This window comes from Phaseolus vulgaris, chromosome 5 (genome assembly GCF_000499845.2).
Source record: "Phaseolus vulgaris cultivar G19833 chromosome 5, P. vulgaris v2.0, whole genome shotgun sequence".
In the NCBI taxonomy this organism is placed as follows: Eukaryota; Viridiplantae; Streptophyta; class Magnoliopsida; order Fabales; family Fabaceae; genus Phaseolus; species Phaseolus vulgaris.
The window spans coordinates 35,337,889-35,353,484 of record NC_023755.2 but is presented as its reverse complement, the minus strand read 5'-3'; the positions used below and the strand labels follow the sequence as shown (position 1 = coordinate 35,353,484).

Below are 15,596 nucleotides of genomic sequence, written 5' to 3'. Positions count from 1 at the left end.
ATTCCCAGATTATATAACCTGAAATATAAGTTACAGTTTAACTTTTGTACAAAAGACATTTTTGAAATACAAAAAATTATGAGAATGACACAATAACGTACGGAGGTGCTGGAAGAAGCGGCCCACTAAGAAATGCTAACACTACTTTGTTGTTTGGGCTGGCTTTCTTCATATGGGCTGCTTCTTCTTGCACCTCCATACCTTCTTGTGTCACCTCATAAATTTTTCTTATTTCAAAAATACCATTTTCAATATTCTGGATTACATAATCCAGAAGTCTTTTTCTAGATTCAGAATTAGCTTTCGGATTATATAATTCAGAAGTCTTTTGGGATTAGCTTCCAGATTACATAATTTAGAAGTTTTTTCTATACATAAGATTAGCTTCCGGATTATGTAATCCGGAAGTCTTTTTTTCAGATGTGTTATTAGCTTCCGGATTACATAATTTGAAAGTGTTTTCTAAATATGAAATTGACTTCCGGATTATGTAATCCAGAATTTATCCGGATTACTTAATCCATAGGCTTATTATTTCAAATCCAAGGGATGAAAAAAAGAGGATAAAATGATATTTTCATATTTAGTATGGAGTGACACAATAAGGTATGGAGGAGGTGTAGGAAGAAAAAGTCCTTCATATGATATACTACTTCACATTGCGATGAAAACAAAGGAAAATACTTACCACAAGCCATCAATCATGATGTAATTTGCTTTCAAATTTTAAGGACCTTTGAAGGGTATCTTAGACAACTAAAAAATAATTAGATTCCATCGTACAGAAACTAAGGTACACATGTTTTTCAGGTTAGAATTTAGAAAGCATATATAATAGCCAAAAATATTGGGGTTAGATTTCCTCAAGACATTTTTCTAAAAAATATGTACTTTTCATTTTATTTTCTTTATTTGTACTCTAAAAGTTCAGATAATAAACACTTAACTCACTTTTATTAGACAAGTGTTATGAATGAAAAATATCCTTACTTTTTCAAAATGCCTATCTGTTATTTAAAACTATTTATTGAGCAGTAGTAATTTATTTATTTAACACATGCTTTTAAGTAAATTTTCATTCCACTAATGTGAATAATGTGAATATTTTCTATTAATGTTTTTAAGAATAATTATGATTTGTCAGAACTACGAAAAGCAGAATTGTCAACTGTGAACAGGACTAATGATTAAATGCATAAATGTGGATGTTTTGCTTCTGTTTCCAGGAATGTGAAGATCACATGTGCATCTGACAGAGCCATACATTTCTTTGAGCTCAAGGAAGTAGCTAAACACGACAAAAAGGTGAGAGATTATTCTTCACCCCTCTCTTTCAATTATCACTGCAATCTAATGTTAAAAAAATTCCTAAGCAGCCAAGCCAACTAATTTGGGTACCTTTCCTCGAGCTAGCACTGCACCTACCAACTTTTTTATTTAGATGTAAACTACATTGAATAATGCTTCTTTTTTCAACCAAAGTTTGGTGGTAAGCTAACAACTTACTAACTCCCTCTTTTATGCTATTATTATCCCCATTCCTATCAACAAATAACTTATCAAGAGCATCAGCTGATTAAAGTATTCCATTATTATAATATTAAAAATCATTTCTTCTTTTTTATATGAACGTTGCAGCTAAAATGTCGCTGTACAGAGGGGGTGGGGGTTCAATCATATTAAATGCTGTATTGAGTAGATTAAAACATTTTAATATAGTTCGGATGAACTAACACCAACATCCAAAAATAACAAAATACCTTACCATATTTTTGTCAGGTTGCAGAATGAGGTTAAAATTAAAAAGGAAATCCCAGTGAATTTACAGACATACAAACTAGAAGTTTATCTAGTGTTCGTGTACACACGTGTCTAGATAACTCAGAAAAAAATGGAAGCCAAAAGTGTTTATGTGGGCTGTGGTCCCGCACACACAAAAAGTCTGAGACTTTTCTGTCCTCTGGGTCCATTTTTTATTGAGAGAGAGAAAAGAATTAACCAGCACCGACAAGTTCCAATTTTGTCGCGATTATAGAAGCCAACTATGCATATCTATGACCACATGATCATCAATCATATAATAATAATATATGAATTTGAACAGTTCATAACTAATAACAATTATTGGACTGCCACCGACTCCTCTCAAGCAAAATATGTTTAAATGAACAAAGTCAAATCTTGGTAAAGCATAGATAAATATTAAGACATAGCAAGAAACTGATCCCGTGACTACTTCACACAAATTCTACAAGAATATTTATTTCTTTTCTTTTATGTATGTTATCTAGCGGAATGAAAGTAAAGCAACTCTGTGACACTTTCCACAGAAGAAAGAGATCATAGACCAACACAAAGACACAATAGGCACACAAAAAAAGAGGTCAAACGGAAAGAAGAAACAGGCGGTGGAAATTACAAGGTTCCAAAGGTATCAAAATAGAGAATGGGGAAGCAAGCAATTGGCCAAATGTGGACAGAATTCTTTTTTTCCTGTTATAATTGCAGTCACTGTTGCCACACGTTTAGACAACAGCTCCTTTTTTCTTTTTTTTTTAAAGTAGTAACACTGTAGAGCTTTTAAACAATGTTTTACACAACTCTTATGTACAAAACCATCCCACAAAAGGAAAAACTACCTACATGATTTTCTATGACAAATTCGCAATTACTTGAGCACTTGCACCATACTAAATACACTTTACTAGGGCACCCGCCTTTCTTTTTCAACTCAAGCATGTGTTTACCTGTTTCTTTGCTCTTTCTATTTTCATTTGATTCCCTCATTTGTGCAGTTCCAAGACTCTTAATTTGAAAGTACAAGGTATATAGGATGTGGGCTGTACGTGCCTCTTCAAACTACACACCACCATCAAGCTATAGTCAAAGCAACATGATCTTTTCACTGACCTTTTCCACCTGCTAGAATAAAATTTGGTTGAACAAAGTTACTCAACAGAAGAAACAGACAAAGAAATTAATAAGAAAATCTACCCATAATAGCATAGACAAGCCTCCATATTTTGTGTATGAGAAACCAAATTAATAAGAAAAAAAACCCAACAGGCCGATTAGAATTTAGGAAATGACTACATAACACTTTAGATTAGACTCACCCCCGTATTCATATATCATTAACCCGTGTGAATGTGAGTTAGGTATAATCAATACTTGTATATTACCTATCATTTAAGTCTTTACATTCATAACCAGATCCAAACTCACATCAACATAAAAGACCAGGAGTCCCTGTCCTTACTAAACGCCGTAACTAACTAGTCTAGCACCACCATGATTTTGAAATTAAGAGGATAAGTAGACGTCATAAACCTTTCTCGCATCACAAAGCAGAAAGGGCATGAACACTGCAAATGCCAAAAGCAACATACCCTCCATAAACAGCGAGAGAATCCCATTCCCTAGAAGCACCAATGCACCCATACACACATATGTTGCTTAAAAAAGCAACTTGAGGAGGTCGCTCTAAATTTTGCAGCAGTGCCCTCCATTTTATTCCACCTAAGGACTAAGAGCATGTTCAGATTTCCGTTGAGAGATATCAAAATTACTTTTACTATCATAGCAACAAATTATTCCTCCTTCATTTTGTGCATTGAAAATTCACAAAAGTTAACTCTCAACTTTAAACCCCTAGAAATATCATCATGCAACATTTTGATGCTGCAAACGTAAGAAAGCACATAACACAAGCATCAAACTCAGATTCCAATACATAAAGCTGAAGATGGAAACACCCACCCTCCAACAACAAAGATCCAATCCTTTTGACTATTCTACCACAAACAAACCCCAACTCACTGTATCTATTGCTAAGTGCCGGTAACTCAGGTAAATCACAAAAACTAAAATAAAATAAATTAACACAAGAAAAGAAAAAAAAAGTACCGTGGTTGAAATTTCAATCCCTGAAGATGACAGATTTAGCAATGCGCATCAAGGGTTCCAAGCAATCCGGGGTGAATTTCCTCGCGAATAGGTAAGACTCGGAATTATTGGACTGGCGGAGCCGGATAATGAGTTCCGACGAAACTTCCGGTGGCCGGTAAGTGTAGGGATGGCCGTTGACGGTGCCGGTCCAATTAACTCTTGTGAGCGTGTATTTGGTGCAGCCATCAGGATCTGCCATGGACAAAAGCGTGGGAAAGTAATGCTCCTCGGGGTAGCATTCCTCGTCGCGGTAACAGGGGATCTTGAATTTCCTCCAGAGCGTTCGATCCTTGACGACGAGGAGGGCGTGGCGGCGCGTGAGGGCGAAGAACTGGGAACCAACGCGGAACTGTTCGAAGGGGATTTCGGGCATCATGGCGTAGCGGCCGCGGGAAGTGTAGCGTTTCCAGAGCTTGGGAGCGTGGGAGATGATTTCGATGAAAGATTTGTACTTGAGGCGGATGCCGATGCGGGAGGATTCGGGATCGGAGGAGTCGAAGGTGGGGGAGAGGAGGAGGGAGCGGTAGGTGTAGGGGAAGGAGTGGAGGGGGACGCAGTGCTGGGAGAGGAGGGCGAAGTAGGCGTTTGAGGGGTCGTCGAGAAGGGCAGTGGCGAGGAGGCGGCGCGTGGCGGAGATGAGGGTGGGGGAGGCGCGGAAGGTGCGTTTGGAGGGGATGAATTTGTTGGCGAAGAGGGGGAGAGGAGGGAGCGCGTGATGTTGACGGAGGGGTCGGCGTGGATGTAGATGTTGAAGAGGTAGGAGGGGGTGTCGTGGAAGAAGAGGTCCCAGAGGGGTGAGAAGTGGAGATCGGTGTTGGTGAGGAAAAGGAACGCTATTTTGAGAGAGGGGTTTTTCGAGGAGAGGTGGAAGAATTTGGAGGGGTTCGTTGTGGCGTGTGAATTGGCCAGGGTAATGGCACGGTTGAATAGGTTGATGTCATCGAGTTCATCGGAAGGGGAGATTGGTAGGGAGTGGGGTTTGGGAGGAAGGATCCTTGGAGCGAGGAAGAAGAGGATTGGGAGGGAGAGGAGGAGGGAGAAGGTTAGGACAAATGGGGTTGAGAACATTGAATTTGGGGCTATCCTCAATTGAGGTATAATGCTCCACTGCAACACTCCTCCTGCCCAATTCCTCTGGTCTGGAATTGTGATTGCGAACGATCGATTCCTCTTTCCCTCCACAACTCATCAACTCTCTCTCTGTCTGTGTGTGTTTCCGGGACAAAAACACACACTGCTTTTCTAGGGTTAGAATGTTTTCTCCTGAGGAAGACGAAGAAGATGAAGAAGAAGAAGAAGAAGAAGAAGAAGAAGAAGAAGAATAAGGGTTTGGGCTTGGCTAGAGGGTTTGTTTGTTTGTTTGAGGGGGTTGGGGTTGAGATTTTTCTTGTTCTGTTATCTTCTTTCACGATATACTGTAACTGCTAGCTGTACCCTACCACATCTAACTTTTCACAATTCAAAATTCGCAATGAGGAATGCATCATATCTGCAAAACAAAATTTGCAGTTTTTTTTTTCCAACTCTGCCAAGTAACTAGTTTGCTTTTCTTGTTAACAATACCAAACTAACTTCAAAGAGGAGTTAGCCTTAACAATATCCGCTAACTCACCACCTTAACATTCTATTCTTAGATAAAACCATAGTAAGAGATCAACTGTGTTACCCGAAAATTCAACTATCGTGTTAAAAAATAAAAGGTTTATTATACACTATCAAAATTATATATCATCAACTACTAATAAAAAATAATACTTTGCCTTTTATAATTGGAGAATAACATATTCATTCTTTATCCACCAATACATTAGTTAGATAATAATATATTGATTCTTTATACACCAATAGATAATAATGTATTGATTTTTTATCCATCAATTTATTAATTTAAGGATTTATTTAGCATGATTCACTATTTAGACAAAAAAAACATAAAAAAATTCATAATAGTCAATTATATATAGACACACGCGTAAATAATAATAAAATATTTATTATATTAAAAATATATTCAATTATTTATTAAAAAATATTTATTACTATTACAATAATTATACGTAAACTTTTTTAGTATAAAATTATTTTAAAATATTTAATTAACATAAAAATATTTAAATAATTTATGAGTATCATTCACATTTAAAGTCTTAATTATATATTTTTAGACTGTAACAGTGAATAAATTAATTGTTTTAATTAAAATTTATTTAATTAAGTTTAGTTAGATCTTGTCCGTTATTTCTATTAATTCATTATTTTTAGGATACACAGTCTAATATTTACCATAACATACGTAATCGTCTACTCATAAGAATGAACTGAATCATGCAAAAAAATCCAAATTGTGTCCTTAAATTAAAATGGAAAATGAAATGTGAGTTAAAGAATTGTATAGTTAAAGAATTGTATAATAAAATTTGCAATACCTCATAAGCATTGAAAGCAAATATTTTATAGAGATATTATCTCGAATTTCTAAAATTAAAAATTCGTCTCAAACTCACAAAATAAAACAAGATATTGTTCCAGTAAATGTTATGCCAATATCTCTCCCAACAACGCTTGGCTTAATTATAATCTAAATGAGTTTGGAAATATTTGGAAAAGAAGCTTGAATGAGATTTGAAACTTACAGGAAATCCCCTTAATATATAAAAGATATAAATAAGAAATCTTATCATATATGTTTGTGTATTATATATATATATATATATATATATATATATATATATTAATTAGATTATATCAGATGCCAAATTATATTTTCAATAAATGTTTTATAAAATATAAATTTTACTATTTTAATTACTTAATTTTATATTTTTACTTATTGAATAATATCTACAATTGTTATATAATTTTAAAATAATTTAAAATTTATCAAAATTATTTAATTTTAGCAAATAATATAATTTTTTACTGATAAAGAATATTTTTATAAAATTATAAATAATGTGAAACTTGATAGATATAATCATTAAGATAATATTACAAATTTCTGAATTGATTTATACTATTCACATAAATAAACGGAAACGTCATGTACCAGCTTTACTGGATCTACTTTTCATCATGATTGCAGGGAATTTAAACAATTTTAACCCCAATTTCAGGCTTTCAACATTTGGTAACATGACACATTAATCAGAATGAGAAGTGTACATAGAACAAGCCATAACCAATTAAGATGAAATAAAATCTAGGTAAAATACGCTCATCAAATAACAACTGGCAACAATAATACAATGCCTCAAAGGGCTATCGCACACTGAAAGGTGTACATTTTGATATAAATAAATCATGTTCTCACATACATTCTGACCACAACAAATACTTCATAAATAAAAACAAACTTTTATCAACCAGGCAAATCTTATTCCTATCACCACCCAAGCCAATCTCAAAACTGCAAAACCACATCACTGTCTTCAAGGATGAAATTAGAACAAAGCCCTCACCGCTTCCCATTATATGCACGGTATATAACAATGGAGAAAAAGAGTGATTTCCCTTGTTCGAGATTCTCGAAACTACATTTACGTCTGCTTATGTTCATATCCTTTCTTCCATTGAGCTATGGATCTGATTTTGTATTCATGTCCCTTCTTCCATTGAGCTTCGGCTTATCCCTACTAGACTTTTGTGTGCTTAGCGTCCCTTTCACGTTAGTAGTACTAATAGGGTGTTTGACTATTTGAGATCCTGCACTACCCCCTGCTTAGCATAGATAAAAAATAATATTTAGCAAAGGCTGGTTCTATCCTAACATATAATCCAGACAACTGGATTTTCAGATTCCTTACTGAGCTTTCGACAACACACTAATCTTAGAAATAAAGATTATTACATAAAACTTCTAATCAAAATTGCAAATTAATTTCAAAGGAGGTTTACTAAGAAACATCAGAGATGTTATTCCAGAGAGTAACATTTTAGAATGGATAATTTAAACCATGGTGAATACAGCGGAAGAGATTTCTGCTTTCTATAATGCTGGCCAACATTTTTTTGCAAATTAAGAAATGCTGAAGTTTGGGAAAACTTCTGTACAACATTGCCATAAGAATCAACTTGGGATGTAGTTATTTAGAAACCTTCTTTTATGGCTTAACATAACTCTTCCAAGTGATTGGTCATCTTTACTTCCGTAAAACCCTTCATGAAAAAAACTCGTAAAAAGTAACATTGCTATTGCGACGGGGTATATGTTATTAATTTAATTTTAAGGTTTAGGGTCCTCTACAATGCTGGCCAATCTCTGTAAATGAGTGAATGCACCCAGGTACACTTGAACTTTAGTTGTCAATCTCAAACTCAAACTAGTCGGAAGTGGAATGCATCGATTGGGTTAGTCTATTTATATTATAGTTCACCTAACAATTGCTCCAACCTAGTGAAGCGGGTGTCAGACCCCCAGTGTACAAAAAGCAATAAAATGATCATAAATAGAAGACTCACCATTGTTAGGCAGAGATAACCGTTTTTTCGCCTGCTTATCTGCCTGTGATGTTCTCTCCTTTGGATTACTGTGAGATCTTGACCCAATTCTAGGTTTTGAGTTAACTTCTTCAGCATTATTTTCAACATTTCCCTTAGAAGTTAGCTTAACAGATTGCGTTTTTGATGATTCTAGCAAACCAGCAGACTTGCTAGGTGAAGAATCACACTCATCAGAAATAGTGGGACCAGATCCATGATTTGCTGGGTTTGGATGAGTGTTTGAGGAGAATGGTTTCTTGTTAGCAGAGCTCAACTGAGGTGTAGTTCCACTTTTACCATCCTTAGCTTCATTTTCATGCACCGTTACCCCATCCTTCACATTAATGTCAACAAAGCGGTTCTCCCAAGGCCGCACAGCCATCCATCTTTCCAACCAATTCCAACCCCAGCTACTTTTGTCTGGTTCAAATCCAGAGGAAACTGGCTGTTGTCTTGATCCTGCCTGCCACTGCCAAGGGGAAAATTTGAAAAATCTTACACCAAGCCTGTCGACCAAAACGATGTATCAAAGGAAAATGGATACTATAACCAACGCAAAAGCCATGGACCATGTGATTAAGGAAATTGTTGGATAAATTCTGAGTTCACTTTACTTCTAGAAGTTCAGTAGCATATGATAGTACTATGTTACACTATCAATGTAAATCATTACTAGTTACAAAAACTAAGTGGCTTGATTGAATAATGTTTGAATTGGTCTAGTATTTTTCTTTTCGGGAAAAAACAATTCCAAAGTTGTTAGTAGTACTCTTTTCTATAATTCTATATAAAAACTTGTGTTTGAGATGGACCATTCAAAACATCCGATTGAGTTTACAACACTATAATAGGATGTAGAAACTAACTTCTTATGTCTCCTGATGGAGAATAGCTAGAAACCACACCCTCCTGTGAATTAATGAAATTACAAATTTTGTATAATTCTTATTATGCACATTGCAGAAAAAATAAACTAATGCATAATACTCACTACAACAGACACAATCAAACAACATGCTATTGTAAACTCACCTGATGAGATAGAGCATATGCCATGGCTCTCTCACGTTTTGCTGCGGCCTCCTGTCTCTTCAATATCTTAGCCTGAATATCTTCAACAGATCCTACACTATCACACCATCCTTCCTATATGTAAATTTTAAAAATTTGATTATTAATCATCATTATTAAATCACAATGTCCCTCAAACAGATAAATTTGATAAGAAACTGCAATATAATCACATTATATATGATATAATATGTATCAGAGGAGCTGCAGAAAAACAAGGAAATAATATTGAAAGAAGAAGAATGGGAAATGGAATGAGATCAATACCCTCCAATATCTATTCCCAAATAAGACATAACCCAACAAACGATTCCCCAATCCCAATATAAGAGAACCACAGAGCACTCCTTCTCTCTCTTCTAACTAACTCTCCACTAACAGATAATACTAGGCCTCATGATGTTTGGATATCCGATGATATGTCTTAAAAGGCCTGTCCCACTTAGAAGGTAGATTTCTTTCAATAACATACCAAGAACTAGAACATTTATGGAATTACTTCCTTTATGAAAACTTTCTAATAGAAATTTGAAGCATAGGCATTTTTCACCCCTTTCCAAATTCTATGTCTCTTATCCTGATACACCCCCATCAGAATGCCTCAAAGAAATTAAACCAGCTCATTACATTCAACTGTTATAGGCACATAGTTTGTAGCAGTCTTAATTTAGTATCCTGCTTAAGTAAATCATGAGCCATATGATAATTATTGAAAATAAATTGGTAAATAAGAAACAAGAAAGCATGTAGTCGCAGTAAAGTGAAACTAAATATAGAATGACAGGTTGTTCAGAAAATAGCATCGAACTGATGGATCCAAAATACTACATTAAACAGAAATTTATTGCAACTAGACCCAAGTGACAAGTAGCAAGGAGGAAAAAGGTATATCCTCTTTCTTAAACTTACTATCAAACAGACATCTCAAATTCATGCTCAATTTCATCACCCGAGAAAATGGATAACAAGGAAATAATAGTGAAAGAGGTGAAGAACTACACAACAAATAAAAGGTAATGTCACTTTCAGAACAGTACTACTTAGTCCTTACTTCTATTTCTCGAACTCGAGCTTCATTTGCAAGGTTTTGCTGAAGTTTCTGTTGTGATGCTTGAGTTTCTAATGCCATGCAAACACGTCTTGCCCGAACACGAGCTTGAACCCTCACCAAAGCTTGCATACAACGGAGTGTTATTGCTGCTTGTTTTCTCACTGCATGGCCCCTTACAAGGGCCTGGAGCCTTACCACACCTTTCAAAGCCCGTAATGCTCTTCTGGCCTGATACATAAAACACAATTTTCCAGGTAAGTCAAAGTCGATATCATGTTGGCAATAAAACTGCTGAGTTTTGATTGTTAACAACTTTCAAACAAATAAAAGAGTAAAAAGAAGAAAAAGACAATAAAAAAATATCCAAAGTGCATCTTAAAGAAATTAAATTCCAGAAACAATGCACCTAGAGGTAGATAAGTCACTTTTGTCAATTATGACAATATCTGATTCTTCAACGCAAAAATAATTTTAGAGAAAAAGATAGTTTCCTGAATTGGGGGGTGGGCAGAACTAAACAGCATCATATAAACACTGCCGTAAGGTCACATTGAAAAATATAATAACAATTTCAGTTTGTACGATTTATTGTAATAAAAGATTTCAGTTCAGCTCATGTAAATTAAGACGCATTTAATATGAAATTTACCAGAAACCCTCGAAACGCTGTTTGAATGTGTATTGCAGCCCATTCCTCCCTCATCTGTTGATCATGTGCAGCATCAGGTGCTTGTTGTGGAGAAGAGGACGAATAATGGGCATCAAGGTTTGCATGGGCATTATCATCTCCAATAGGTGGAGTAGCTTCACAATCCAATTCGTTTAGAAGTTTACCATTATCAAATTCAACAGCTTGCCTTTGTTGATGATGAAACTTGCCAACCTTCTAACAGTTGAAAAGTACACAGTTATTTAACAATATATAATATGTAATATTTTATACAGGAACGGAACCAGAAGTACTTATTTGGATAAGGACAAATCCTGAGTGACCTGGTCTCTCTCATATGGTAAATGTGCCACCTCCTTGGTGGCTCTTTCAGATTTAATCTTAAACCTTATTGACATTATGTTGCCCAATAGGTATTTAAATCACACCCCAGTAATTGAGGTAAGTCATGTGAGACTTTCCAACAAATCTCTCACATGCTAAGGCTTAACATTGGCTTGCTATCAGGTTTGGGAGATGGCGTATCCCATCTAAAAACCAATTGGTATAAACTGAAATTACACTACAGGTATTTAAACTGCGCCCAAGTTACTGACACAGGCAATGCACGAATTTACAATAACTCTCTCATGTGACAGCAATAATATTGGCTTGCCATCAGATTTGGGGGATGTAGTATTCTACCTCATCTCTGGTGGACCTGGTTTAAATTTTACTAACAGTTTATATAGTTTTCAAGAGGAAAATTCCTTGAGTGCATACTAACATTGAAACTATCAATAACAAAACTAGTTAAACAAGGTGAGCCATGCTCTGATGAAGAATCAAAACAACTATACTAAATGTCCTCTGAGAATAAAACTCGCAAACACAAAAAAAAAAAACACTTTTTCCCACTTAAGATGGAACCCAAGCAACAAAAATCTTGCTTTTCTTTTGGGGTACTGTGGATACAAATAACTACATGGTAATACGGAACCTTAGTTAAGAAGCACCGTATCTGATGGTAATTTTTGCCACCAGAACATGAAAAGAAATACTAAAACTCAGGAATACGAGTATGAAATGTTATGAGAGAGAGAAATTTACATTTCCATCCTTCACGGAAGACTCTGGCTTTTCTGATTTCTTTAGACCAATCAATGCTTTAATCCACTTCCCTGATACACCCATAGCCAGTGCAGGTTTATCTCAATCTAGCACAAAACCTGGCACAGAAATATATGGCAAAGTCAATGCAAAAGTAGTTGATTATACACAATCTTAACTAGCCTATGAGCTATGGAAACAAAAATGGCAAGACAAGCACAAAGCATCAAAGTGAGCAAGCTTAACATATAAAATTTATTTTAAAATGACAACTAATTCAAATATGTCACAGTAATATCCTTATTATGACTTGTATAGTCTATATTGGTTATTATGATTGGTCTAATTTCTAAGTTTATTTCCAAAATACTAGTACTTTACTGAATTGGTTACAGCTATAGGAACAGACTTTTCACTTCTAAGCAACCATGAACAGTGGGGAAGTAAAGCGTGAAAAAGAGGATCTGGAAATCTGCCAGAACACAGTTACTGCATATTAAGTGATGAAAATGCACCTTTTGAAATTACTAGTGTTTACTCTTTTATTTCCATTTTGGCTTCGTGACTAATACTACTTGATCAAGATATTGACCTCGTATAAATTTGTGTGGGCGCGCTAAATTTCACAAAAAAGTGTACTTGAATACCGGGTTAATCGGAGTTGCGAAGTCAGTTATAATGCTAAATGTTTTAAACACACACACACTAGTAAATAGAATTGCTTAAGAACTTGCAGAAAATGTGTTTTCAACTCATGGGAAAGATGAAAGTACTTTCGAAGCTTGAACTAGTGCACTAAACCTGAAGTAAAAACGACCACGAAAATTGAAAAACGACATATGCTACAAAGATCGAGATTCTGTGTCAAACAAAGAAAATAAGATGAGTAATGATACCCAAGGATGTTGACAATTGCCCTGAATTAAAGTTGACTTGGTTGCTTGAAAAAAGAATTTCGTGCAACATAAATGCGCAATAGATTTGGTAACTTCGCAACAATTCAATTTAATGGCATTAAAACCTAGAATTCCGAACAAGAAAAACTCAGATCCAGAAAAAGAAGAGTTGAGACACAATTCACCTTAAAGTCAAGCAAGAGGGATGATCACAGAGATAAAATTCACCATCAGCCACGAGAATGTGGCGAACCGTCACTGAGTTTAATGCCGAGTTCTCGTTCACGCAAACTCGGTGCCTACTCAGAAGATTTCCATGTGAAGCTCGTTCTCTATCACTCCGCACTGATTTTCAATAGAAAATAATAATAAAAATAATAATAAAAGCAAAGAAAGTAGATAACGATGTAAAACAAAACTAGAAAAAAAATAATTGTGTGCGAAAAGGAAATGAACCGTGAATGAAGTAGGATGTAATAATTATTAGAATAAATTATAACTATGATATAAATTATAATTATGATAATAAATAAGGAAAACGTTGGATACTTTATGCTAATATTTTAATGATGTTGAATAACAAATATTGGTTTAAAAAAGACTGGAGGGAGCACGAGTGTAAGATGAGGATTTAGGACAGGTGTGGTCTAACGTGCACCGGGACGGTAGCAGCACGCAAAACGACGACGTGTAGCTGTCTACGGAGTGATTTAAGGAGAGTTTAGTGCGTTATTCCCCCAACTTATGTACATCATATTAATCATTTGTTTGGGTAATGTATAATCAAATCAACTATGACTCTAAGAAAAGAATGATATAGGGAAATTTTTAAAATACTCATTATTATTTTGCTGATACATGTTTTTTTATGGATTTTTTTTATTATTTTGAAGGTTGACTTTTCCAAAATGTTCATCATTATTATTATTATTATTATTTTTTATTTTTATTTATTTATTTTGAAACTTGTCTTTTTATTGGTTTTTTCTTTCAGTATTCCTTTTCTTACTACTTTTATGGAAAAAAAACTCCAAATGATTCATTCTTCCTCTTTTGACACTTGTGAATTTTTTATTTATTTTATTATCTATTTTCTTCTTCATAGTTTTGTAAGGTCTTTTTCATTCTTCTTCTCCTTTTTCTTTGGTGTGAATGTTGTGTATGCAACCATACACAAGAGCTTACTCCATTGTTGTAAGTATTTTTGTTTGGTTCATTCTATTTGAGGTTAATGTGTTTTATGTATCTCAAGTGGTTGAAAAAATTGTTTTACAAATTCATGTGTTCACTTTCTACTTTTTTTTGTTCTACGTGTGCTTTTGTTCTTAGAATTATTCTAATTTAAGTTGAAGAAAAGGTGATATTTTGGGTTTTTTTTTAACATATTTGGTTGTTGAAGAAATTGTGTTCTTGAAGTTGTGTTTCTCATATGATTTTATGGGTTTGTTTATTTTTTACATAAATTCCTTCTATTTTTTTATTTTATACGAAGTATAATATTTTTCATGTTTTGATACTTACATGGTTTTTTATTTATGCTTTTGTTCTTAGGAATATTGTCATATAAGTTCAAGAAAAAGTGTGACTTTATGGTTTTTTTTGTTTGGTTAGTGTGTTCCGTTGTTCAAGAAAAAAAAAATACTTGGATGTTTATTATGTTTCTATTTATACTAGGTAAAGAAAATGTTTTCATGTTCTGATACTCACAACATTTTCTAGGGAATGTAATATATGTTGAGAAAATGTGAGACTTTAGGATTTACTCTTGAAGAATAAATGTTTCCATGTTGTGCCTCTTACAATTTGCATATGATTATTCTCATAAGTGCGTCATTTTGTTGTTAGGAATGTTTATATGGTGACAGTTTGCTTTACTTCGTGTTCCCTGCATGATAAACAATTTTTATGTACGTACTTTACTTTTGTTTCATGATTATAAGTGAAGTATGAACTAAACTATTACATTTTGTGATTATAACAACTTTTGGTGCTTATGTTGTTAATATACGTTGATTTTGTCTTGATTTTATAAAAGGAATATGTTTTTGAATTTGTTTTCATGTTAAACTACTCATATGAATTGATTATATTTTAATTTTTTTAGATTGACTTGATTTTCTCTAATTTTACATGGAGAATAAGTTTCAGAATATGTTTTTCATTTCAAGTTGATAATGTATGCACATTTTTTTTTGGTGATTTAAATATGTTTCATAACTAAATGTTTGCATTTTAAGTTGTTTATATGTATTTGTTTAGTTTAACTGTTTTCAGTTTTTGACTTGATTTTCTTTGATTTTATATGGAGACCGAGTTTTGATGTATGTTTGCATTTTAAGATCCTTATATGTGCGTGTTACTTCTTGATTTTATCCTTTTAAAATTTTATTAT

At 34.1% G+C, this 15,596-nt stretch overlaps 2 protein-coding genes across 5 annotated transcripts; both read right to left on the bottom strand.

Annotated features, from left to right (window-relative positions):
* Nucleotides 1–2,473: 2,473 nt before the first annotated feature.
* LOC137835586 (glycosyltransferase BC10) lies at nt 2,474–5,234 on the bottom strand. Its single transcript, XM_068644163.1, is given in 3 exon segments — nt 2,474–2,919; nt 3,907–4,653; nt 4,656–5,234. Coding segments are annotated over 2 exon segments (1,095 nt in total). The 5' UTR covers nt 5,017–5,234; the 3' UTR covers nt 2,474–2,919; nt 3,907–3,919.
* Nucleotides 5,235–7,186: 1,952 nt separating this feature from the next.
* On the bottom strand, nt 7,187–13,889 carry LOC137835585 (protein IQ-DOMAIN 5). Of its 4 annotated transcripts, none has more exons than XM_068644159.1 (7): nt 13,390–13,889; nt 12,309–12,427; nt 11,199–11,435; nt 10,550–10,777; nt 9,460–9,573; nt 8,407–8,896; nt 7,187–7,662 (listed from the first exon to the last, which is right to left on the bottom strand). In XM_068644159.1, the coding sequence occupies exons 2-7, from the start codon at nt 12,390–12,392 to the stop codon at nt 7,523–7,525; spliced, it is 1,293 nt and encodes a 430-aa protein (XP_068500260.1). In that variant the 5' UTR covers nt 12,393–12,427; nt 13,390–13,889; the 3' UTR covers nt 7,187–7,522. The 4 variants fall into 4 exon arrangements, with proteins under 4 accessions (XP_068500260.1, XP_068500259.1, XP_068500263.1 ...); XM_068644158.1 differs by having other exon boundaries at nt 7,187–7,665; nt 13,390–13,667; XM_068644162.1 differs by having other exon boundaries at nt 11,199–11,432; nt 13,390–13,641.
* Nucleotides 13,890–15,596: the final 1,707 nt, after the last annotated feature.

Bases quoted from the DNA above. Each gene is read 5' to 3' on its own strand.
- LOC137835585 (XM_068644158.1), bottom strand. From the start codon at position 12,392: ATGGGTGTATCAGGGAAGTGGATTAAAGCATTGATTGGTCTAAAGAAA. The intron at 11,436-12,308 runs GTAAATTTCTCT...TTCAACTGTTAG, and splicing joins CTTCCGTGAAGGATGGAAAT to AAGGTTGGCAAGTTTCATCA. The intron at 7,666-8,406 runs GTGAGTCTTCTA...ATCTATGCTAAG, and splicing joins GTTATCTCTGCCTAACAATG to CAGGGGGTAGTGCAGGATCT.